Source organism: Notolabrus celidotus, chromosome 3, assembly GCF_009762535.1.
Source record: "Notolabrus celidotus isolate fNotCel1 chromosome 3, fNotCel1.pri, whole genome shotgun sequence".
Classification (NCBI taxonomy): Eukaryota; Metazoa; Chordata; class Actinopteri; order Labriformes; family Labridae; genus Notolabrus; species Notolabrus celidotus.
Window position 1 is genome coordinate 23122080 of NC_048274.1, and position 25660 is coordinate 23147739.

The 25660-nt window shown below is 39.3% G+C and overlaps 1 protein-coding gene across 1 annotated transcript in view; it reads right to left on the reverse strand.

The window, feature by feature from the left end:
* Positions 1–25660, reverse strand: part of LOC117810667 (CUB and sushi domain-containing protein 1-like) — a 605880-nt gene that overhangs the window by 158737 nt on the left and 421483 nt on the right. Inside the window, 2 exon segments of the mRNA XM_034680592.1 lie at positions 4920–5032; positions 5797–5900. Coding sequence (XP_034536483.1) covers positions 4920–5032; positions 5797–5900 — 217 coding nt within the window.

Here is a 25660-nt window from a genome sequence, read left to right on the forward strand (position 1 = left end):
GAAACCATACTGAGGCAGCTGTCTTCTTTGCATGAGAATTTGCAGCAGTCCTGATTGTCAAAAAAGTTGGAAAATTTTAATGAACTGACAGATTCTAAAAAGAAAGCTTGAGGCGACATTAAAATGGCTGTGAGGAGAAAGTATAAAAATGTGAACGGTGTCTTTTTTATTACTTTGATGTGTCAGAGAATGAAATCAAACCTGCAAAAGGTTCAATTAATTGCTCCCTTCCAACAGCCTATTGTCATCAGGTTAACTGTAGCATAATAATGCTCTAATTGTGAAAAGGAAAAACAACGAGTGGAGGCACACAGGTCGGTGCAAACACACGATCCATGTGTTTACTCTTGTTAAGTAGCCAGCAGAGGTAAAGATTTAAAGAGAGCAGCAGAGATGTTTGTGACATTGTATAAAATTCAACTAAATCCTATTCACACATTGTTTGTCTCTGTGTTTCTTTATCTTGATCCCTTTGTTTGTGTCTGTCCTCCTTTCAAGTGTCCCTGTCCTTCTCTATTCTCTTCTTATCGCTCCTGCTCCCTCAATCAGATTCAATACGCTGTGCTTCATTGGCATGTGTGTCACATTAGCAGTACCGCCAAGCCGGCCCTGCAATCATATTCCATTTATTTTCACCCCCTTCCTTTTATCCCCTCTTCCATTAATGGCAGTGTGTTTTTATCCACTGCTCTTCCCTCTCTCGTCGCCTTTAAAACCTGACATTCCACCAGACGTCTGTCATCTTGTAACACATGCTCCACCATGCTCCAGGATTCGCTTTGGGCAAATACATCTCAAGGTGAGCAGTGGTGTGTGTGTGTGTTTGTGTGTTGTTTGTGTGTGTGTGCGTGCGTGCGTGTGTGCATGCGTGCGTGCGTGCGTGTGTGCGTGCGTGCGTGTGTGTGCGTGCGCATTTGTTCGACACTTTTACTGTCTGTTGAGATGTAAGTACGCCCACAAGAATAGAATACTCAAAGAATGGCATGAAGGCGTATGTGTATGTGAGTGTGTGGCCCACAGCTAGCTGTCACACAGTTGACGAGTGTCAGGATGGATTTCACCGATCCTAAGCCTCTGGTAAGTCTGTCATTATGATGGTAACTGCCTCTCTTCCTCCTCCTTTTTAACTTTGGTTTTTTCTTGGTGTTCTTTTCTGTTGTTTTTCTTTTGTTTCTTTGTAAGTTTTCAGCCTTTTAATGAGGTAAAGAATGTAGATTTATGACTCAAAATGACATTTTATCTTGGGTTTGGTTTTCCTCTCTAAAAGTTGCATATCATACTAAGTAATATACATAACTGAGAAAAGAAAGGAAAATAAAAACACTGAAAATAAATGTATTCAAATGTTAAAGAGCGAAAAAAGAAGACAAAATGCACTGATGGCTACTTTAGGGACCTCTCTGGTAGTATTTTGTTGTTAAGCCCATTAAACATAAATCCTATAAACACATAGGTGACAAACATTTTCACAGGCAGAGCACAAAGTTTAAGATACATTTCATTTGTTCAAGCCACATTTGGTTGCAGTTCTGTAAGAAAATCAACTTGCAGAGAAAGAAAATGGCTCGATATAGGTAATCAATCTCACTGAACAATAAACAGTGTGATAAAGTAATGCTATTATGGTATTGTAAAGCTGGATGCTCGGATGTTAGAAAAGCTTTCCTTTGTTGGTTTATCAAACTGCTTTTGTAAAACAAACAACAATCTTTGCACTGCAAACAACTGCCAAACTATTCTCTTCACAAAACGAATGGATGTGTTTGTGAAGCAACTTCAAAATAAAAGTTTTAATTCGGAAGCACAATAAGAATGGTATTCACATCCACTATTTTCACACTTATCACTTCTAGAGAAGTGATAAATGAATATTCATTCCTAATGTACCCTTATTTGATGAGATAAGAAAAATAAATACTTGATTTTATCTTCACAACCAATGGCTGACAGCCTGAAAACTTGGCAGCAGCTTTCTGCTGAAATATTGAATCATTATAATGGGCTTTGATTGTTTATGATTAACTCTCTCTCTCTCTCTCCTCTCTCTCTCTCCCTCCTCTCTCTCTCCCTCCTCTCTCCCTCCCTCCTCTCTCTGTCTCTCTCTCTCCCTCCTCTCTCTCTCTCTCCTCTCTCTCTCTCTCCCTCCTCTCTCTCTCTCTCCTCTCTCTCTCTCTCTCTCTCCCTCCTCTCTGTCTCTCTCTCTCTCTCTCTCTCATCTTCTCTCTCTCTCCATCTCTCTCCTCAAGCATGCCCATGCACACACCCACCCAAACAATCACACAGTGCTGCAGTGATACAATTGTAACTTAACAACATTTAAAAACGACAGCTAACACACACGTGTTGGATTTTCCTCCAGGGCTGCAAACCTCAGAGCTCTCAGGGGTAATACTGATCATAGAGTGTATCATGCTGACATTATACAATATGACGCATCACACACACACACAACCCCACACACACACACACACACACACACACACACACACAACACACACACCCACCACACACACACACACACACACACACACAACACATACACACACATACACACCACATGCAAGGTTGCACACCAAACACACACACACAGGCGGTTGTTCAGTTACCCTTGGGAAATCTGAAACTACAAAGATCATACGAGACATTTGGGTTTTGACTTAGTGTTATTTGTTTGTTTGTTTCTTCCTTTCATTATTTCTTTCTTAAAAAGTTTTGAGTTGTCACTTGCATCATTGCCTAGAAGTTTCTAATAGTAGAAAAGCGGGCCATTTAAGTGTGAATCAATTAGTGAAGAGGGAAATTAACAACTGCAGTGAGGGAAAAGTTAAACATTAAAAATTAGGTAGCTGTAACAGTAATTAAAGGTCAGAGGAGGTCAGCTTTTTACATTGAGTTATTTCACGCCTGTGATAAGAACTTGATTCATTACATAGCAACAGTCTGTTTTTTCAATAGCAGACCGTTGTTATGATTAACAGACAGTTGCTAGGAATTCTGATTGGATCACAGTATCTGGAAAGCCCACTATGATAATATAATGCCCAAACGCAGAGAGAAGTGTGTCTCTGTGATTACAGTGGAACAACAAAAAGAAGAAAACAGAGAACCGGCAGAGATTTTAGAGACATTAAAACTGTAACTTATAAACAAACTGGTGAAGAAGACCAGCTCAGACCTGGACCCTGTGGAGGTGGGGCTGACAGGAGAATTATGGCCAAGCTGTCGTCTCTGGTGGACATTTCTTTCTATATATATTCTTGTTGGAATTCTTGTACTGAACACCTTCTTGTTTGCTGCTGTATCTCCGTGAATTTCCCTGTTGCGGGATGAACAAAGGAGTATCTTATCTTATCTTATCTTATAGAAATCTAAAAAACAGAAGGCGGCGCATGAAGTTAACACTTAGTGGAACACTGAACGAGGTATGGTGGTGTTTAAGGATCGATAATGGAAAAGAAAATGTCAAAGACTTTGAAAGTGACGATGCAGAAATAATTAGGTGTGGCACTCAGTGGTAAATCAATAATTTCCAAACCAATACTTGGTGTAAAAACATTGATGTCCTGAAAGCTGTGTGATAAGAGGCTTCAAATCAGTGTTCTACTTGCTCTGTCTAGGCATGAAGGGTGAGCTGGAGGTTATAGCATATTATTACATGTCTGTGCTAAATACTTGATTATGACTGGTAAAAACAACAAGAAACAAACAAAAGGTTTCTCATTGTTCTATCAACATTCAGCCATAAACCACAAATCTAGAGTTTCATGTTCTACGAATCCATTGAAAGTTTATCAAAGACATCCTCCATGTTGTAAAGCGATTGATCGGGAATCAAACATTTTGCCACATTGTCACAGGAAGAAGTGACGTGCCGAATTTCTTCCTGTGAGCTGATTTGACATGACTTGTGTGATCAGGTTGTCCCTCACGTAGCTTTTGCTGTTGAGAATTAATCACCACAGTTAAAGAGTTTTGATCAATCAGAATCAAATATTAAACACAGCTTGGTAATAATCGCTTGAACAACCTGCTCACTGTGCATTTTCCCTTTGTAGAACATAACCTCCAAACACACACCAGTTCATGTAGCTACATTGTGCTGATTCCCTCGAATGGTGACCCTGGACGTCACAGTCAGCAGCATCACTGAATCAAACACGCCTTAGTAGAACCAGGAGCATAACCTTCATCCCTCTCACTGTCACCCTCTCTTCCTCTCTCACGCACCCTCGATCTCTTCCAGGCAGTTTATTTCTTCTCACTCAATTTGTCATTTTGTCTCCTTCTGTCCCCTCTGTCAATTTCTGTTGTCCCTCTTCCTCTGTCTCTACATTTATCAAATTACCCCTCTCTCTCTTTCTCTCTACCTGTCTCACTCTGTGTCTGGAGTGAATTCAATTTAGAACACTTCCATTTAGTTCAATTCGATTTAAAGAGCAGCACTGGCACACCAAGATGCAGTATGTAATTAAATATATAAATATAATAAATGGATTGTTCTAGATAATAAGTATTTAGAGGCACTTCTGTAGCTCTCCTCCTCTCACCTTCACTAACTGTGACTGTCACCATCTTTATCTCTCTATCAGCGTCAGCTTTGGCGTAATAAGAAAAATAACCAAGCAAAACGATCAACTGATGGACTCATAATTCATTTATTACCTTCTCTTAATGCCTGGCCGAACGAACACATAAACACACACACACACACGCACACACGCACAGACACGCACAGACACGCACTTGAATCCATACACAAGGACAGCAAACAACGGCTGTCTTTACTACTTATTCAGCATATCAGCAACGCCATGACTTTCACACTCTGTTATGTGAGCATATATCTCTGTTAGTGGTGTGTTTAAGCAATACAGTAAAGAGTGTGTATTTTGTTGTATTCATAAAGGAGGCCATCATACCTTCATAGACTGCCTTGAACCCAGCTGAGCCGATTGTGTCATCTGACTGCAGGTGAAGCCACATCTGATTGGACAAGCTTACGATGAGGTCAGGGACACTCGAGCCAGTTAGCCTACACACAAACACACCATAAAAACACACACACAAAAATACACAAAATGTTAGGAAAAACTTGATGTACGAACCAATTTAAAACAGTAGGATACAACTGGGATGAAAAATAAACTGTAAAGGCATAACCTTGTTAATGAAAACTAAAAACATCCATATTATGTTGTACCCCTCTAATAATGTTTCACCCCTGAAAAACACAATGTCACAGAGGCACAATGTAACATTGTCTACATAAGCATGGTATATATTGTTGAATGTCAATATTACTATTTACAGATCCTGCATCGAAAAACAATCTGGAGACCTGGGACCAAATATTGGTAAATGAAGTGTTCTGGGTTTTGTAGTTCGAGGATATAGTGCTCAAGCTTTTCAGCAGGCTTTGTGTGACGGAAAACAGTCTATGTGAATTAAAGGGGCAAGATGCAATCTACTGTTATGCAATCCCTGAAGCAGTCAGCAGACATCCAACAATAATGTAGCTTTCATTAATGTCTCTAAATAGATATTTGCTACACATGCAGTGAATGATCCCCTCTTAGTTGTTGTTTCTCGACTCAAACTCCATTCTCACTGCTTCAGCAAACACTGCAACACACAGAAAAGTAAGTCTTGGCCGGCATTCTCTGGCTAGCTGTTGGTTACACTTGAAGCCCTGAAAAGTTGCTCCTAGGGACTATATTAAGATATGTAAGATTATAGCTGATTGGTTCCAATATGATTATTCAAATTAAAAAGTCATAACATTTAAGTGGTGCTTACACATAGAGTACTCTCCGAGTGTCTCCTATCTTCCCTCCATCTCCCACAGTCAGTGTGTCGTATCCTCTTTCCAGGTCAAACTCTTCAAATGATAGCTTTATCACCTGGAAACACAAAACAGACATGAAAAAATAATCTATTAATACATGTTCTCTAAACAGAAAACTGACAAAATAAATGAACCAGAATAATCTTTAGAAGTTAAAGCAATAGAAACTTGTGATTTCCTTGATGACCCCCTGGCTGGTAATAGCTCTTTTTTTAGGGGTTGCATGTTAACAACAATAATAATGTATTAATAACATTCATTATAAAGTATTTTGTCAACAGAAACATTTGAAAAGGCCAGCAGCCAGACAACCTTTATGACCTCTTGCAATTATTAAGTTGACCTCAAGCCATGAAAATCATACTTAATTACAACACCAGGGGCCATTATTTGAGAGCAGAAAAATAAAACAACAGCTGAAACAGTCCTAATGCTTCCAATTGCTACTAACTCAAACATATTTCACAGGGTTGTTAAAAACACATTGTATTCTGTCTTCATAAAAAAACATAAAATATTTAGAAAATAATTATCATAATCAAACTCAGAAAGTACCCAAGCTCTTCTGTCCAACATAAATGGGGCATGATGAGCTGAAAGAGCAAAAAAGGCAATAAAGGTACTTGGAACCACGTTGTCTTTGTAGTGAGAGACAACAGAGATTGGAGGAAATACTGTTCTCTTAAAAGGGTGAAAACTAATGAAAACACCAGCAGGAGAGAGAAAAACAACCAGTGTTCTTGGCTGTGAGCGTTGTCTTACTTAGTTGCTGTCCTATAAACACATATTAGTTTTTCAAAGAAGTCCACCTTTCATGAAAAGGAACAGATACATAGAACAAAGTATGCTTCCTATTATTTTGCAGCATCCCTCATTTCAAACAGAGTAACACAAAGTACTCCTGGGAGCTGCACAGACTGCATCCAACAAACTCACCCCTTCTGCCGCTCAACACTGAGAAATTGAGTGTTAAATGCCTGACTTGCAGGCACCTTCATGGCTGTAGTTGCATGCATACAGCACTGGGTCATCAATCTGAAATGCCGTAATACTGGTTCTATTATTTGCTGCTTGTCCATTATTTATTAGCTGTATATCATACAGCTGTCAGAATGGGAAATGGCAAACCTCTGCTGTGTTCGGAGAAACCTCTCAGAGAAAAAACGCTGGTCTCAATCAGTCCGTTTCTGGTCTGGTTGGAGATAAACCAAAACTTGTAATTATGCGGATGAGAATCCATCGCATGGAAAATCACATTAGAGTGAAGTAAATTCTACTGCAGGAGATAAGAATAAAACCTGTTTCAACATGCTAGAAGCAGCAGTGCATAGCTAAGCCTTTGGTAGTGCTTTATCAAAATAAAAAGGTAAGGAAATGTTCAGATAAGGTAGAAGGATATGGAAGTTTTGGGGGGTTGAGTGCCGTAGTGACAGGAAAAGCAAATATACAAATACATAGGCTACATTTTCTTCCCAGTAATTAGAGACATGTTTAAAGGCCTCCATGTAAAAACAAATGTGCTAATAGCCCTAGCAGAAAAAAAGAGAACAAATACAGACATTTTTGGCATCAGAACTTTTCACTTAAGATGCAGCTCAATGAATATCAGGCTCATACTTGTAAAAATCATTTTACTATTTTACAGAGTGTTGCCGCCTCTGGCGATGTTTAGTCTTTTAAAAATGGCTGTAAATGATAAGGGAAAGATGAAACAGCATTGTGAGGTATTCCTCTAGTTTAAATAAAAATCACACAAGGTATTAAGAAGCCATTTCATCATGCTTTTTGTGCGGTGTTTTGTTTTCCAGTCTATTTCAAGGTTCACAAAACACATGATTTCCACTACACTTAAGGATTCATCCTCATCTGTCAGGATGTTTCAAAACTTTTTTCAGGACACATGATTTTATCCATCAAATCCGGCAAACTACACAGGAGTTATGGGGTATACAGAAACTGTTATGAAGTCCAACAATGGGTTGACAACATCAAAGCTTGGTTGAGTCACCATGTTGGAAATGCTGACTCAACCGAACCATCAATCAATCTAAAATAGGCAAAGAGGTGGAGCTGTGGCAGCTGATGCCATCAAGATGACATCAACTCAGCGATAATCCTAATAAACAATGAACAAAACGGTTCTTTAAAGTAGGCTGCAGTGTTGTGTGTTAACATGCTAAAATAAACAGACACATTAAACATAATTCTAAGTAAATTATAACATAAATAATTAAGTGTGGTTGGATTGAACTTTGAACTAACTAATTTTGGGTGTGAACTTAAATGTTGTTGTTTAAGGTTGCAGAAATGTTTAATTCTCCTGTAAAATTAACATTTTAACATGGAACCTACTTGGGACCTTTTCAATTGCGCAGCCACCTTCAAGTGGACACTCATTGACGGCTTCCAGACTTGTCCGGGCTGACTAGAATAGCACAGAGAGCGCTGTGGGCCTCCGACCATATTATCCCCCCCCCCCCCCCCATCATGTCAAATTCTGCTGCAAGGATAGCCATTTCAGTATGGGTTCCAATGGCGCTTCATTTTCAGGTTGCTGCTTGGTGCTTGGTCCTAAAAGGTGCGTTCATGATCCTTCAGTTGTGTCAGAAAACTTCAGGTTGTTAAGACTGTACAGAAGCAGCAGCAGCTTGTGGCCATAAAGAAAGAGAGTGGAGCAGAACAGAATGAGAGACAGACCACTATTCCTGTGCACTCATCTGTGTTTGCGTGCCCATGTGAGTGTGTGTGTGTGTGTTTGTGTACTCGGGTTTCTCCGGTATCTGTCTTACCAACTGAAGCAGAATGATGTTTAGGCACACCTGTTTCACTGAAATTGTGAGCACAGTCTGGTTGTGTCTGTGCCTACATGTTTCTGTCTATATTTATATGTGTGTTAGGGTGTGTGTGTGTGTGTGCAGCACTGAAGGCAAATTGCATAGGCACAACAGACTTAAAGGAAGGAAGTGAAGCGTTATCACACTAAGGTCATTAGCAAGAAGCTCAGTGCTGTTCAATAGATCCAAATGGGCCCATTTAGAAAGACATTAACAGCAGCCTGCAACCCCAAACTACATTAGATTAGCTTCTTTCTTTTCCAAAGAAAAGAAAGAAACTAATAAAGAAAGGGACAAAGGAAGCAAAGAGAAGAAGGAGAAGACTAGAGAGTGACCTTTTCAAAATAAACCAATGGTTTGACAGAAAATACAAAAATGGCCAACAGTGGTTTTTTTGTATTTATTTTTTAACATAAATAATTTTGAAAAAAATATTGCAAAGTTCTGTGATTTGGTTCCTGCAGCACTTAACAGTTATTTAGGGTAGGATTTCACATGTTAAAATTTTAATCATGCAGGTCCAAGATCAGAAAAAGAAAAACATTTAAAAAGATAAAAAAAACTGCATTTCTGTTTCGGGGTGGATGCTCTTTGAAAGAGTAAGTGAAGCGTTATCACTTTAAGGTCATTAGCAAGCAGCAGAGCAGCAAAGAGCAGCTCAATAGTATATTTAAACATTGTTAAGAGCAGTGTGTGATCCAAACCTAGAGTGAAATACCTTTAGCCAGTCAGCCAGAGAAGCTGTAGTGCTATGAATATCAGGGTCTCTTCAGGGCAGGATTACTCCCAGGGAGGGACTGATAGTTATCTTACTCTTACTCAGATGCTAAATTCCCAGCGGATAGATGTTTGCCACTTAGACTGAACAATCCAAGACATATTTTTGTGGGTAAATGTCAGTCAACAGAGCTGTGCGAAAAACAAAAGACGTGGATTTTTGTATTTGGCTTAGGAGAAGCATTGTCTGAAAGGAAAAACCAGACAGGGTTGTTGAACTGAGTGGCAAGATAACTGGGGATCTGGTTTTATTACATGCTTACATAGCAGACCTACAGAACCCTGGTGGTCAAAATATGAACTCTTTATTTAAAGGTGACATATCATGCAAAATCGACTTTTTAATGGTTCTCCCTCTGAAATATGTGTCCCTGGCATGTCTACAAACCCCCCGAAAATGAAAAAAATCCATTCTGCCCCTGTTCCTATTTCTCCACCTTTCTGTAAATGTGTGCTGAAACGAGCCGTTTCAGTTTTTTGTGTTTTTCATACGTCATAACGCCATCCGGTCTGTAACGGAGTCAGAGATCGGAACTTGTTCAGCCCATAGACTGTATAAAATACAACTCAACCCCTCCTCTGTTTTTCATTACCTGCACACATGTGCTAACAAGGAGCTTAGGAGGGAGGCATGCTAGTTGTAGGCTGTCTTAATAAACACTAAGGTCGGTTTTACTCCCCACATCTGCAGATTTGAAGATCTAGTGGATGATTTTTATTTTGCATGGAAAAGTGCTAGCGCTAGTTAGCATAGCCACATAGCATAGCATACTGACAACAACAAGAAACACAAAATCTGTGACCAATCGTTCAGAAAGGTCCTGCTGCAGGCGCCTCTCCGTCAGGATTAGATTCTGGATCAAATTCAGAGGGTTGAAGTAACGCGGGTCTGTGAGCAGCAGTGTATATTCAGTCAACATGTAAACAATAGATCAAAATGCTGGACAGCCGAGGGCACATCCACTTCCTGAGGGGGCATGGTCAGAGAGCTCATTCTCATTTAAAGGCACAGACACAGAAAACAGCCTGTTCAGAGCAAGCAGCAACCTCCGGTCTCAAACGATGAAGCCCATGCAGAAGTGTTATAAACTTCAATACATCAAGAATCCGCTTGAGGCTGGCTGCAGAAACGCCGGAAACCACATAGACATGAATGGGAAAATTACGATCTTTGCAGCATTAATAAACATGTTTACAGCCTGGTTCAAAAAACGTCTTGGCCCTACGAAGCTAATTTCTCTAATGGCACACTGTACAGGGGGTGAATTTTTTTCTAACGTGATGGTTCAGAAGATATTAAGATTCCGAGTTTTTGCCCAAATAAGGACATGACTGACGTGAATCCCGGTCGGGAACACATAGCTATTGGCTAGGAGGTTCACACTACGTCACACTCTGCCTGGTTGAGTTCCGCACTTCCAATATGGCTGCCACCGTCAATTGGCTTTCCAAACAGCTCTCAGGAACAGATGGGTGACGTCACGGATACTATGTCCATATTTTATACAGTCTATGATTCTGAGCAGGGCTGAAAAAGAGGGGTTTACAGGCAAGCCAAAATCTGATTACAAAGGGTTTTTTTGAGCAATAAACTTTAAAGACATGTTTTGGGGACCTCTTAGACCAATATAGTTTGATGAAAAAGGGCATAATATGTCACCTTTAAGGTAAAAGTGCCAGGTGTCCAGGATGCAGACAAAAAGGAACGCTGTCCTATCCCATATTGAATCCAGCTGTCTGGGTCATAGTTTTGAATAAGATTTATTCAAACCAGGGACAAGAAAGCTTCACTTTCGCATTTTAACATGCTTTTATGATGTATATCTGATGATTTCATTAATTTTACATTATATAATGTGCTGTTGTGTATGGTAATTGAGTGTTTTCTATGCTACTGGTGGAAAGGAAATTCAATGAAGGGCAGTAGATTTCAATCATTCATTCATACATCCATTACACACTTTGTAAACATTCCTTTTATCTACTGCAGAAAATAAAGGGCAAAATGTCTACCTTGATATGCTCCAGGAAAAAAAAAATCAAAGTGGAAAACTATGCAGTGCTTTCTGATCTTGCCCTCATTGCTGTGACCTTACATCAGAGTAGTGCAAGAGAACACACAGCTGTAATTGGGTGGACCAGTTCTTCAATTCCCTTGTTTGGCTGAGGCTGCAGGAGTGCTGAGTCACTGCTGAGCAGCAACAGTGGCTACAAATCATCACCAAAAAATCAATCCATAAACCTATCCATATATCTATCAGAGAAAATCAATAATCATTACATTTTACTTCTTTCTGCTTCTCTGTAGCTTTCCAGTTAGAAACAGGCGAGGGGATGTTTGTTAGTGATTAATCAAGGGTAGTTCAGCAGGTGGGATGCTTCTCTACTCGGGTTTCTTTACTTTTACACATTTCCTCTTGGATGGATCAGTTCCCCTAAAATTTTATATTTACTTTAGGCGCTGTCAAAATGTCAACTCTTAAACTAATCATGCTGTTATTCATGTCAGAAAAGAGGTACTCACAATGCCTTCTTCACTTCACCTGTTGAATCTAATAATCTTTTTCATGCAGACATCAAATCTCTGTGAATTATTATTTTAAATCCTGGCTAAAAGAAGTGTCTTGCTGGGTTAGTTAGCTCTGCAGGTTCCAATGGCCTGCACATTGGTATCACAGATTGCAGCTCTTCTTCCTCTGGAGAACCTGATTTATGACCTCAGTCGTAAATCAGACAAATGCTGGAGACCATGGAGGCCTTTGCGCTCTTTCCATTTAAGACTTTAAAAATCTTCCCTGAGAAGAGACTGAGTGTTGGTCATTACTCTTTCTATGTAGCCTCTGTATGTGGGGCACTTAGACTCTTAACGGTAAAGAGAATGGTCAGCTGATGACAGAGAACAATCTAAAATAACCCTTGTCAAAGCTGGTGCACATTATTTGAAGGTCTGATCTCCCTGTTTTTGGCAGTAATACTCCTTGTTGCAACCCCGAGTGTACAACAAAAGAGCCTCTCACTCCTGACAGACATTTATTTCTATCTAAAGACCACAGTCAATATGTTTAATCTGGATTTGATTGACTTCAGAACTGACCTGCTGTTAATGTAGCAATTATTGCTCCACAAAGGTTATCTTTGATTAAGTCGAGCCATTCACCTCGGACAGGTTCAGATGAAATTAGTTTTCGTACATCATTTCCCAAACAAAGTAGCACATTAACAATTTGACTAACATGAATCAGAAGCTGGCAATGACAGTGTACAGCTGCTATATGTGTCTGAAGTTAGATAGTGATTAATCCACCAGATGTCATTTAAACATTACAGTGCTTAGAGATAATATTAATGGTAAATGGTAAATGGACTGTTTTACAAAGTGCTTTTCTAGTCTTGAGACAACTCAAAGCGATTTTTCACTACATCACATTCCCCCATTTACCCCACATTCATATAAACTGATGTCAGAGGCTACAACATGAAGTGACCATTGATTTCAGATCCCTGTCACACAAATTCATACACCACTGGCTTTGTCATCTGGACCAATTTGGGGTTCAGTGTCTTACCCAAGGACACTTCAGCATGTGGACAGCAGGGGCTGTGATCAAACCACCAGCCTTCCGATTTAGAGACGACCCACTCTACCAATGACCCTCAGCTGCCCAATATAACATGTATCATTAAACTGCTTACACAGGACGGTTTCAAACTGTGGTAGAAGACAGAAAAGCTAAGATGGTGATGGAGACAATATGGAGTTTTTTGGGCTCCTCCAAGAAGAAGTTTTTCATTGATTTTCAAAATTAATGGTGGGACACCAATGACCCTACAAAATACCACCAGATCGATGACCAGGCGTGGGGTCAGAGACGACACATTATTTTCTGCAAACCAAACAAGATTGAAGGTATACTTTTGAATAAAATTGTGCAGACTAAAGCTGTTATGCATTTCCACTACACTCAACAAGAAGTTGAAACTCTGTACTGAGGTGACCCCTCGTCCGTGCAGAACACACAGAGAACAGCTGTCCTGACAGAGGAGTGTATGAGAATTATCTTGCTGAGATTGCGCAGCTATGTTGAGTCATTGGTGTGCTGCCACAGTGGCAGGTTGGGCCTTTTTTTCAAATAGATTACTTTAAGCCTTTCAGCCGAATGAAACCAGCAGAGAACAACCCGAAGACGCGTTTTATGAATCTACCCACTGCAGCACACCTTTCATACCTGGGGAGGATATTTTTAGAATGCAATAAGTTACAGAACACACCAATTGTCAAATTCCATTTTCTTATTCTTGAATAATTTCTCTGTGTGTTCCATTGACAATTTAATCAGAATTCTAGACACACTTTTGCTGACCATTGCAGCTCAAGAAAGAGTGTCCTATCTGCATCTAGCAACTACAGTACATTTTACAATGGTCACAGGCCATGCAGCAATGAGGGACAAACAGTGGCGTGATGCATGCAAAGACAGGGCATGAAGTGCTTGATTTGGAACAGCAGTTAAGAGCCTGTAAAGGCCATTAACCGACACTTGCAATGGCAGCAGCAGCAGAAAAGTGGACCACTGGTTCAAAGTATGAGATTGTACTCTAACTGAAAGACATTGGTTAGACTGATGGATGCATAATATAAATTAGATAGGGATGATATGTTATCGACCCAGTCAACGGGAATATTTTATTGTTTTTAAATTATTTTGCCAATAATACAATTTTATAGTATAAGAACATCCGCAAAAGTTGCTTTCATTTGCATATTAACAAGTCTACACGTTCTGACACAGCAGGTGGTGGTATGCACCCGCCATTACATGCAGAGAAGAACAAGCATAGCCACAGCCATCTGACGAGGGCATAAACACTGCTTCATCCCTGTGATGTTTATCACTGTTAGGAGGATAATAAAATGCTAACTTGCAAATCATGTGGCACAAGTATTTCAGAGGACAAACGTTCTTCAGTTTTAACACATCAAGTCTTTTAAACCACCTGTAAAGTCACCATCGTAGCAAAGATGTACTGAAGAAACTTGAAGCAGCACTAGTAGTTGTAGCCACAGCCATCATTAGCATCGATAAAATGACTGTCAAAGAGCCAGTTCACGGTGAAAAAATAAATGACAACAGAAGAGTCCGAACTGTGTGTTCTTCTGTTAACAAAAGTGGTCTCAGTTAGTGTTAGTGGGAAATTTTAAATTGGTAAGTATAGAATATTAATATGTACCTGTATGCATTTTTGCTCACTCAATCTGAGCCTTTTTACCCTCATATATTTTAAATACAACAATGTAAAGTAAATAATATTCTTATTGGTAACGGCCATCAGATCAGGTTATAATCGGTGTTGTCTCCAAAGAATCTGTATGGTGCATCCCTAGTTAGACTAGTTATGTATTCAGTAGTTCATGTTTCAGAATGATGCTGGTTGTACTAACTGCTTTGTAGGAGTTTCCGATGGGTGATTGTCAGAGGGCTCTCATTAAAGTAAATCAAGTCTTGAGTGTATAGTGCTTAAGGCCTTAAGCTTTCATTCACAGTTTTTCTTTACATGTTAATTGTCTATTGGGCTCTCCAGGGCCACAGTCTGTCCTAGAATACACTGGCCAGAGGGCAGAGAGCGACTAGACAGATGGCCAGGCAATCACAGGGCTAACATAGATATTCAATTGCTTATTACCAGGCTACCTGACCTGCATGTCTTTGGACTGTGTGAGGGAAAAGTATCACAGAAAAACCAGCAAGAAATGAAGCCAACACACAGAGGGCTGGAGATACTAATAGAGCCCAGGTTGCGTCCCCTTTACTGCACTATGGAAACACCTGGAACAATAACATCTCTAAATTCAAACAAAATTGGAAAATAAAACAATAGATAAGATAAAAATAGGGCTGTAGCAATCTAACCATGTTGATTGACACCCTGACAAGCAGAGTAATCAAGCACATGCTAGCACATTCACTTGATCTCAGCTCAGAGGAAATAAAAATATGTGCTGCTTAAGATAACTAAAGATAAAAGATGGAACTTCTCAAGACGTGGTCACAAGAGATTCATTTTCTCACAGGTATTGCATGTAATAGGTCATTATATCTGCACTGTTATAAAATAGTATTGAGGGTGTTGTATTTTCTCAGGTTAAATCATCCATGTTCTTTAACTTAGTTTATGTGACTTAAAGTTGTTCTAAGCCATGACAGATAATATTTATGGGACAAATAAAGCAACCATCAGTTTAAAAATAGACTGGTGATGATGCTTGCCTGATGGTTGTACCCTGAAAGTACCCAGATGTGCCATGTTTATGTGAAGCACTCCTGGCCTGAGGTGGCCGCTGCTTTAAGTGGTACGAAAGCAAACGGCTGCCGTCTGGTATAAGTCCCCTGTTAAGGTGTTACAGCACCTCTGAGTGCTGTTGACCTGTTGGCTGGACTGTTTAGGAAAAAAACTGCATACTTTGTCTCAGTAACAGCTGTGAGATACGTCTGTGCAAATTGCATAATAAGCTGTGATATAGCAGAAAATTACCTGACAACAGCAGCCTACAGGTGAGGAAACTTCCTTGAATGACTCTGGTTTTGAGCAGGTGTTTTATCCCAGGGTGTTTAATAATGAAGCTCTGATGAAAACCATATTCATATTTTATCACGATAATAGGAGGCCAGCCCACAACACACAACAGTGTGACCTTAGACATTCATGCATCACTTCAGACAGCCCTCTTTGGTAGAGCTGCACAAGGTTCACGGTGGAGGGCCAAACACAGAGCTAATAAATTGAGAAGTAGTCGGTTAGATGGCCAGACCGAAGCCAAAATCCTGAAAGGCAGAAAGCCATGAATGGAGGTATTATGCTAATTAGGTAGCTGTTGGTGAATGTCTTTCTATTGCTATCTACACTGATGGTTATTTACACTGCACTTTACTAATGCATTCTGTTCATTCTGTGTCCTCAATGAGCTAATGCCTGTATAATGTGGTATAATTTGTAGTGATTTGGTAATTACACAGTACGTCCGTGTAGTAGCAGCCCAGTCCTACCACTGTGAGAAGGTATCCAATGTTAGAGTGAATGTGCAGGTAGCTTAGAGAAGGCCTCAGTAACACTACCCAGTTCAAAGGACACATTAGTTGAAAGTCTTAAAATATTTTAAAAATGCTGGCTTGTTACAACTCAGTAGGGGTTGACAAATATCGTTTTTTCAATGGCTGATGCCATTAATGTAAGAGAAGGTTGGCCGATATGCTGTTTTTGTTTTTTTGCATTTGATAAAAAACAATTTCATGATAACATGCATTATTCCATTCCCATTCCAATACATGGTCTTCTTAGCCAGTAACATGTTTGAAATGTTTTTTTAATGAATTCATGAAATAGAAAAATACTCTGGGTTATGCTGTAGATTTCAGAACATGATTGATATTTAGATCAGAAGAAATATTAAAATTCATAACTCAGCATAATTTATATAAATTACTAGCCAATAACTGTTTAAATTTTATATGCTGTCATTTAGAATGAAATAAGGTGGGAATTTATTTAAGACCATGGTGACTTTTGAAGTTTATAGCATAATGCAGGATGTAGAATGCAAAAAAGCAAAATGGACATGAGGGGAAACGTTGCTTGACAGAAGCCACACTGACAGCACTGCCTGTAGTGGCTACAGACATTATTTGTTTACTTGGTTAACTGGCCTTGTGAGTGCAGGCATTGGAAGATGCTGATTATTCCAAAATGCAATTAATCGATCAACCGATTAATCAGTTAATGCACTGGTGAGATGAAAAATGAAACTCTTGTCTTTGGCGCTGCCAACACAATAAACTGGGTTCATAGTCACAGGGCCTGACTCTTCCATTTTAACGTTTTGTGTAACTCTGCAACCAGTGGCGGTTCTAGACCAATTTTACTGGGCGGGGGGGCAGGCTGGGGCCAAGGGTGTTTTCAGAGGGACACGTTCAACCCTGACAAAAGAGACTGAGAAGGGCGAGGACCGGCTGAGAACAAACAGGCAAAACATCAGTGCATATACTAGACATATATACTACTGTGTACTATATCAAAATGCAGACTGACAGCAGCTGTTTGGCTGTTTACACTCAACATGAGTGTAGTGTGCAGTACTTATAATGGTTGTCTATTTCAAGCTGCAGGAATTCAGTGCGGGTTGTCAGTGATCTAGTTCTGAGGGCAGGTGATGAGCATGTTGACTTTACCTTCTGGCGGTGTAGCGCTCTAAGGGCCTGAAACCAAGTGCCACACGCATCTGTTCTGCCTGCCACATTGGTGCGATACCGAAGCTTTTTTTATTGTATAATATTTGTTTGGTGTGGAGGGGGGGCCACAGGGGGATCCAGGCTCAGTTTTACGGGGGCACCGGCCCCTTTTGGCCCCTCCCCAGAATTGCCACAGTCTGGAACCACAGTGAGATGATCCAGAGCAAAACTCAGTAAAATTCAGTTATTTTGTGATGATCATCATCACCATCATTATCATCATTATCATCATTATCATCATCATCATCATCATCATCATCATCATCATCATCATCATCATCATCATCATCATATTTTTGTCAGACTAAGCCTTAAATCTTTTTGAATCACATCAGCTTAGCATGAAACACAGACACATACAATTAACATTACTTCATTGTAGTCACAGCAGACATCGGTTAAGGGCCCTGATGTACATTTGATCTGGGACTAAGCCCCATATCTAATTTAAGGACTAACTCACACACAAAAGAACACTTCAGTCCAACCTTATTTAATCATAGGGCCCTATATGGGTGTATTTGGAAGAAAAAATGAAAGGTAAAATCATTGCTAAGAGTGTCATTTGTAACAATCTATATCATTTTCCATATCCTTATTCAGCCTAGCATACTGTGTTTGGTTCTACTTTAAAATTAAGCACTATAAGAGACATTGCTGGTGCAGTCATGTTTAGTTTTACCTCCATACAAGGTTGCCATTAATGATGATTATTTACTTTATAGTGAATCAGTGACTTATTTTAGGATCTGTTTTTTGAGCAATTGATGAAATCTTCCCTTACATTTGTATTTATTCATACCTTATTTATACTAAAATACATTTTATCTGTACCTAACTTTTTGTCCTCACTTAACATGACATATGTAACATGTTACAAGCTTTAGCCATTATCATGCCATGTCACAAAACAATATACTATATTAGAGCAAAACTGGACTTCTATCTAAGGCCTTCGTTGTTCATTATTGGCCCCAATTAGAGCCTCAAGTCAAATTTAACAAAACCTGATAGAATCTCACAGAATGTGTCCTTCCAATGCTAAAGCCATGATGATGATGATCCATGCATGAAAATGACCCATACCATTATACCACACACACACGCACATGCACACACACACACACACAAGCAGGCTATTATGTATTCATCAGGAAAAAGACAGCAATGATTACAGGCCTAATGGCATGTGTGACGAGGCGTTTCAGGGTTTAAGGATGTGCGTGTGAGTGCCTGTGTCTGTGTGGGTGTGTGCACGGAGAGCAGTCAGGCATGGTTCAGACTTGAACAAAATAATTATCTGCTTGATCCTGATGAATCAAAAGATTGACACACACGTATACACACACACATACACATACACACACTGCAAGGTCCTTTTTTCTGCTGCACACGTTGAGTTGTTTCTCACTACTACCTGAAAGTTGACAGTTTACCCTACAACATGTTTTTCACAACCTCTGGCAGTTTGCAATTAAGTTGGCAGACAAAGCACACACCGTCAACATTCATAAAATCACACACAACCAGATGCCTGTGCACATTTTCACAAATAATAGCACATGGGCGCACACCACAAACACAAAGCAAATTGAAGCACGCATTTTGCCAACGGCTGTCAGGCCATTACAAACTATATTGATTTTGTTGCTTTCAGTCACGACTTAACCGAATGACAACCAGCCAGAATTACTTATTGGCTACGGAAAGTTGCGAGCTTAAACCTACACAAAGAGGGTGTGAAAATGCACACTCGCTTCAATAAAAACATTCGTCTCTGTCTCAATTTTGTATAACATGTTACTGATGAAAGAAGTCATCTGGAATAATGGTCAATCAGAGGCCGCGCCAGCGAGAGGGAAGAAAGAAGAGGGCTGAGACAGAGTGAAAAGGAAGAAAAGTCTACAGAAAAGTAACTGCCATTCATCTTAATTAATTTTTCATTTGCTCCTTTAAAATAACTTGTTCTTTCTTTACAGAGCTCTGCACTTTCTCTTTCAACAGACAACATGTTGCTGATATAAACATCATTTTCCTGGAAATTACACTAAGGATTCACATTGGCATGTTTAATCATCCCCCTCATTCCTTGTGAACAATAGTAACATGATGGCAAAAGATCAAAATTGAAGCAGGAAAGCATGTCATTCACTTGAGATATATTTTCTCATAAAGATGGTTAACAAAAGAACTGCTTAAAGGTCTGTAGGGTGTCCACAAGGGTGAATTTGAAGAAGAAAAAAGAACTATCTGATACTGCCCAGGAGACTTTCAGCCGATGTCAGTTTGGGTTTTGGTATGAGATCACTGTATAGATTGACTATTACTTCATATGTGTAATGTCTTCAACGCTGGCAGGGATAGGTGTCAGTCAAATGGATGACTGCACATGACTTCTAGAGCTTTTTTTTTAAAACATTTTCCATTGTTAATATCTCTGATGAATGATACATTTGAGTTTTTAAAGAAAACAGGGTGTTTTTTTGGTTAAAGAAAACTGCTTTCACATGTTCAGGACAGTATTAGCAAAGAAAGAGGACGTATCCCTCTGTCCAGAGGGGGGCACCCAAATCAGCACCAACTAAGAGTTCCTCAAAGGAGCTTTTAAAGAAAGTTGTCTCTAACTTAGTATATGAAACCAATTAACCAGATTGTGATCTGAGTCCCACATTTAAAATAAAGTTTGTTAGATCAAAAAAAAAAACCTGAAGAGAGACAGGAAGCGACATGCAGCGGTGTGCACCATAACCACCAAGCTTGCCTGACACCTTAGAAAACCTTGATTTGTAGACATACAAACAAAATATAATGCAATCCCGTTTGTCCAAAAGGATGTGAACCTTATTAACTAGGTGTTGGAAACACAGAGTAGCTCATGACTCGATACACAGTACTTGGCCCACAATAACAGTAATATCATGAAACAGGGGGCGGCAGTAGCTCAGTCCATAGGGATTTGGCCTGGGAACCGAAGGGTCGCCGGTACGAGTCCCAGCATGGACGAAGTTTGGCAAGTGGACTGGTGGCTGGAGAGGTGCTGGTTCACCTGCCTGGGCACTGCCGAGATGCCCTTGAGCAAGGCACCGAACCCCCAACTGCTCGGGGTGCGCTGGTTGACGGCAGTATCCTCACTCTGACATCTCTCCCTAAGCATGTTCACTGCATGTGTATGCATTTGTATGTATATACGAAAAAAACTGTATGTGTAGCATGTCCAAAATAGCATGAGTGAAAAAATTGAATTTCCCCCCTAGGGATCAGTAAAGTACCTTTCTTCTTTCTTAAACAGCAATACTGTCGTAATCAATATAACGCAAAACAAATAATGTAATGTCATCACCATATCTGATAAATTGAAGAACACAAAAAGCCCTTAAAAAGGCAAAGACCAGGATTTCTGTATCAATTCAGTGCACTTTGTTTTCACTGAGATAAAACAATGTTTTCAGTTTGTAAATAAGATTTATAGAACTATAGAACTGTGAAATGATTACTGTAATAATGATAATTATAATTATTCTATACGTTCGTAGCCTTCAGTAAAACTTCTGCCATCTGAGCTCTGTGGGTGAAAGTCTTGTGCATCACATGACTTTGTAGCACATAGGAATGCCTTTCCCACTCGCTGTCAATAAAATGAGCCGTAATTATCACGTAGGACTTGGCGGACCGTGAAGTCCACCCACTGTGGGTGAGTGAGACACTCTCTTCAGACTCTCATCTAAGCATATAGAGCTGGAACAGCTTTTCTTTCCTTTTTTGGTTTAAAAAGCAGCATCTCTTAGCTTCTTTACACAGCTGTCTGCCAGGCTGTTGTCTTCTTCTTCAGCCAAATATGTGCCATTCATGTTCCCCTCATTCATGTCATTAGTAAGACGACTTTGATCTGTACTCTCACTTTTGTTTTCCACGAGTTAAGACAATTCCATCTGCAGGTATTGAGGTTGGTGAAAATTACCAATCAATTTCCATGAGTATTTCCAAATTAACGCATGTTTTAGATGCCGATTTCACCATTCGATGTCACTGTTGCAATTTTAAACTATAGATTAATAATCACATTATAGAAATGCTTTGTTATATTTCACATGCCTTGATGTTGCTGTTAGTCAATAAACATGAGTTAGCAGCACTTATCTCAGCTATTACTCTGTTCAGATGCTATCAGGCATGAGAGTGAGCACAGAAACAAACGCCCCACTACAAAAGAAGCTTATCTCTGATTGGCTCCTGGAAGTTTAATCGACATCTACACTCATTATTCAAGGTACATCCTCAGGGTCTAGAACTGTGCTAATACCACAACAGGATATCCATCAATGGTCTGTTACAATGGTTTGGTTAGTTTCAACATTACTTTCTACTAGTTACAAACTTTAAGTCTCCATGGTGCAACCAAACAATGACACAACTTAACAAGTTTCAAAGTATGGTTTAGTGGGGAATTTAAACCCTAACTTCAGACACAGAGCTGGTCCAACAGGACACCGGCAATTTGGTAGCTATCTTGTAAAGAAAAGAAGTTGCCAAGTGTTGTACCCAATACAAAATCAGCCTTTCCACAACTGACGACGACTGTAATGAAAAGTGTCACCTGGTTTAAAACTCACATTCACTGGCAAAATAAATGTTGGCACATTGATCTTCAACTAAACTCGTACATTCCCTTTAAAAAAACACCTATCAGTGTTTAAAACTGTAATTTGTAATGACTTCCAGAAGAAGAACAGCTCCTGCAAAAGCTCCTGATATTTTCACTCTCCGTCTACTTAAACCCTTGCTGTGAACTGTGTGTCTAAAGCCGTGTCGACACTGTACGGATTAATAATCCCCCATCTGAACAGAAAGATCAGACTGTCTGCATCACCCAGTCAACAGCTGCCTGATACTGAATATTTTTTCTTCCTATATCTCATTCATAGTTTACCTACACTGAGTTTCTCTCTTTTTGTTGACACAGTCAAACCATCATTTCTAACAACTGAAAACATGTAGTTTGAGTTTGCATATTGTGAAGGAACAATGAACATGTACAGAGCAGGGTATATGCAGATTAAGAACATGCACATACACATGTCTGCAGTGAGATGTCTTAAAAATCTGGATCATTCCACTAAGGTCTGGAATATGAGTTATTTATTATGTCTCACACTATATGAAAGAGGAAAAGTGGAAAAGCAGAATATGAGTACATACTGTACAGTCTGCCCTGATGTCTCAGAGTTTGTGTAATTTGCTGTGTCATTCAATGAGATTATGGTCTAGTCTAATCTATTATTTTCTATTGTATTCTACTCCAGACTCGTCTAGTCTATAACTGTCTTTATCCTCTTGTTCGTCACTGTCCTTGTCTCTCCCTCTGTGTATGGAGATAGTGACATTCTGCAAATGCCAGCAGCTGTAGTAGCTGATAATCTGTCATTATAGCACATTCTTAAAGTGCTCAAACCTCAAGCATTTTAAACACACACACACACACACACACACACACACACACACACACACACACACACAAACTCTCACACACACACACACACACACACACACACACACACACACACACACACACACACACACACACACACACACACACACAAAATAGAGGCCCACACAGGCACAGGCGGTAGACAGAACAGATAAAAGACATCACATCTGTCATAAGGTAAGGCTGTATGAATCTATTATACTCTTTGGTATTATATTCTATTTTAAACCCCAAGAAGTACAAAAATACAAACACACACACTTGCACAGCTTTCGATCTGTCACATATTTTAAGTATATTCAAATCCCTTACTAGAAATTAAATTAAGTCTTCTTACCTGTCGCTGTGATGTCTTAAAATAAGAGCAGGTGACACTAGCTACCAAGCTGATTCTACTTCAACAGACACCTCTTACAAAGTACTCATCCGCTACTACCATGATAATAACGACAGGAGAAGAAGTGCTGCCACAAACCACACCAGCCCTTAAAATATTACACTATGTAGACATGAGTGCAACATTCCGAAACAGACATTTCTGCGAGAGTTTATGTAAGTACTCCAGTTTTTATTGAAGAGGAGAGATGACCTCCTATGACAGTTCTTTGTTATTCTTTTTGTTTTGATTTGTCTGACACTGAGACTGTTTTGTTTCCTGTGTTAATAAGAAAAGTGCTGTTATTCTGAAAGGCCAGAAAAGGAACTTCTGGGACAATGTAAAGTTACCCTGATGGCGTTGGACAAAAAGAGTGATCTTAGGTTGTTGCATTAGTTGTATTCAATCTTGAAAACATCAGTGTCAGTCAATGTTTTGGAGGGATGCTACAATAAGCCAATAAGTGACTCATGTCAGGGGAGCAAAAGTAGTTATATTTAACATGGACTTAGCTCTCTTCTCAGGTTATTTTCACCACTAATGGACCTTTTCTGTTAAAGAATCATTGGCTGACAGTGTCGACCTTGGGAGTTAAGACATGAGGTTACACAGGAGCATAGCTTTAGATAATTGGGGGCATAAAAGTGGTCCTCAAGGCTCCTCCATGGATGCAGAGGCTTTTAGCATTTAATTCTGACCACACATTTTAGGTTATCTTCATCTTTTGATGGTTACAAAAAGACATGAACATAAAATGTTTTTATCTAGTCAATATGTTCAGGAGAAAAAAAAACTCACTTTGGTTCTCTTAACCATCAGCAGTGCAGTTCAATTTCTGTTCTTAAGGAAAAACTTTTAAGAGAACATCTACAAAAGCAACTTTAACCTTTGTATGTCCTAGACAATCAAATAATCCATACAAACATCTATTTTTTTTTAAATCTGGAGTCTTTACAGAACCATTTGTACACAAAAAAATAAATGTATAATGAAAAAAAAATGCAACCTGACTCTCTTAAGTTTCCACTTTCAATATATTCAATGACGTTATCTAAGCCTTTAATTAGGTTACACATATAATGATTAATGGAATGCAGAAGTCCAATAAAAATATGATTGACACAATTAACATATTCTTGCTGTATCTAATTGATACATTTTCAATATGATTTTACTATCAAATTAGCCACTAAATATAAGGCAATTACATGCAGCCTCAATCCAGTTAAAATCTCCATTAAAGTATCATTAACATTTGTATGTCTTTCTTTCCTCATCTTTTTTAATTCACAAAAAGGCAATATTCATGTAAAACTGAACACCACCAGTGTATTCAAAGAGGGGTGTTTAAGTGACCTATTACCCTGCTTCTCCACCTGACTCCTCTGCCTGTCCTCTGCGTTGCCGTTACCTGATAAAATAACTTGTTCATGACTGCAATAAGAACAGCAGGGAAAATATGATTCATTTGAGAATTCCTTCCCACCACTTTGGTTAACTCTCTCTATGAATTAAAAATGGATCATTTTTTTCTCAAGCCATCCTTACAGAGAATATGTCAAATTACCAAACACATCATGTTATCTCCCTTGTAAAAATGAAACGAGAAGTCTAAAGTTTGACTACATAAAGATTCCAGGGCAAATCAACAGTTATTGTGTTAAATGTGTCGTTGTAGAGGGTACACACACATACTTACATTAATGTTACACTTGAAGGATAAAGTAAGAGTCTGCTATACACCTTACATTTACTACCAAGACATAATATAAGCCAAAACTCTGACAACTGTCAACAAAAATGATACCGATATAGCAAAGTTTCACATGAGCTGTCAAGAATCAGGTAAAGGATGATTATTTGCCAATTATTGTACAACTAGTTTCCCAAAACAACCACATGGAGCACAGTCTCTCAGAAACGGAGAAGCCAATCAAATGGCCATATTGGGCTAACGAGGCAGGATTCATGACTGTAATATTTAACCATTTGTTGCGTACCAAGGAAGTGGACTTGACACTTGACAGTTAATGATAGGGACCACTTAGTAGACCCTGAATA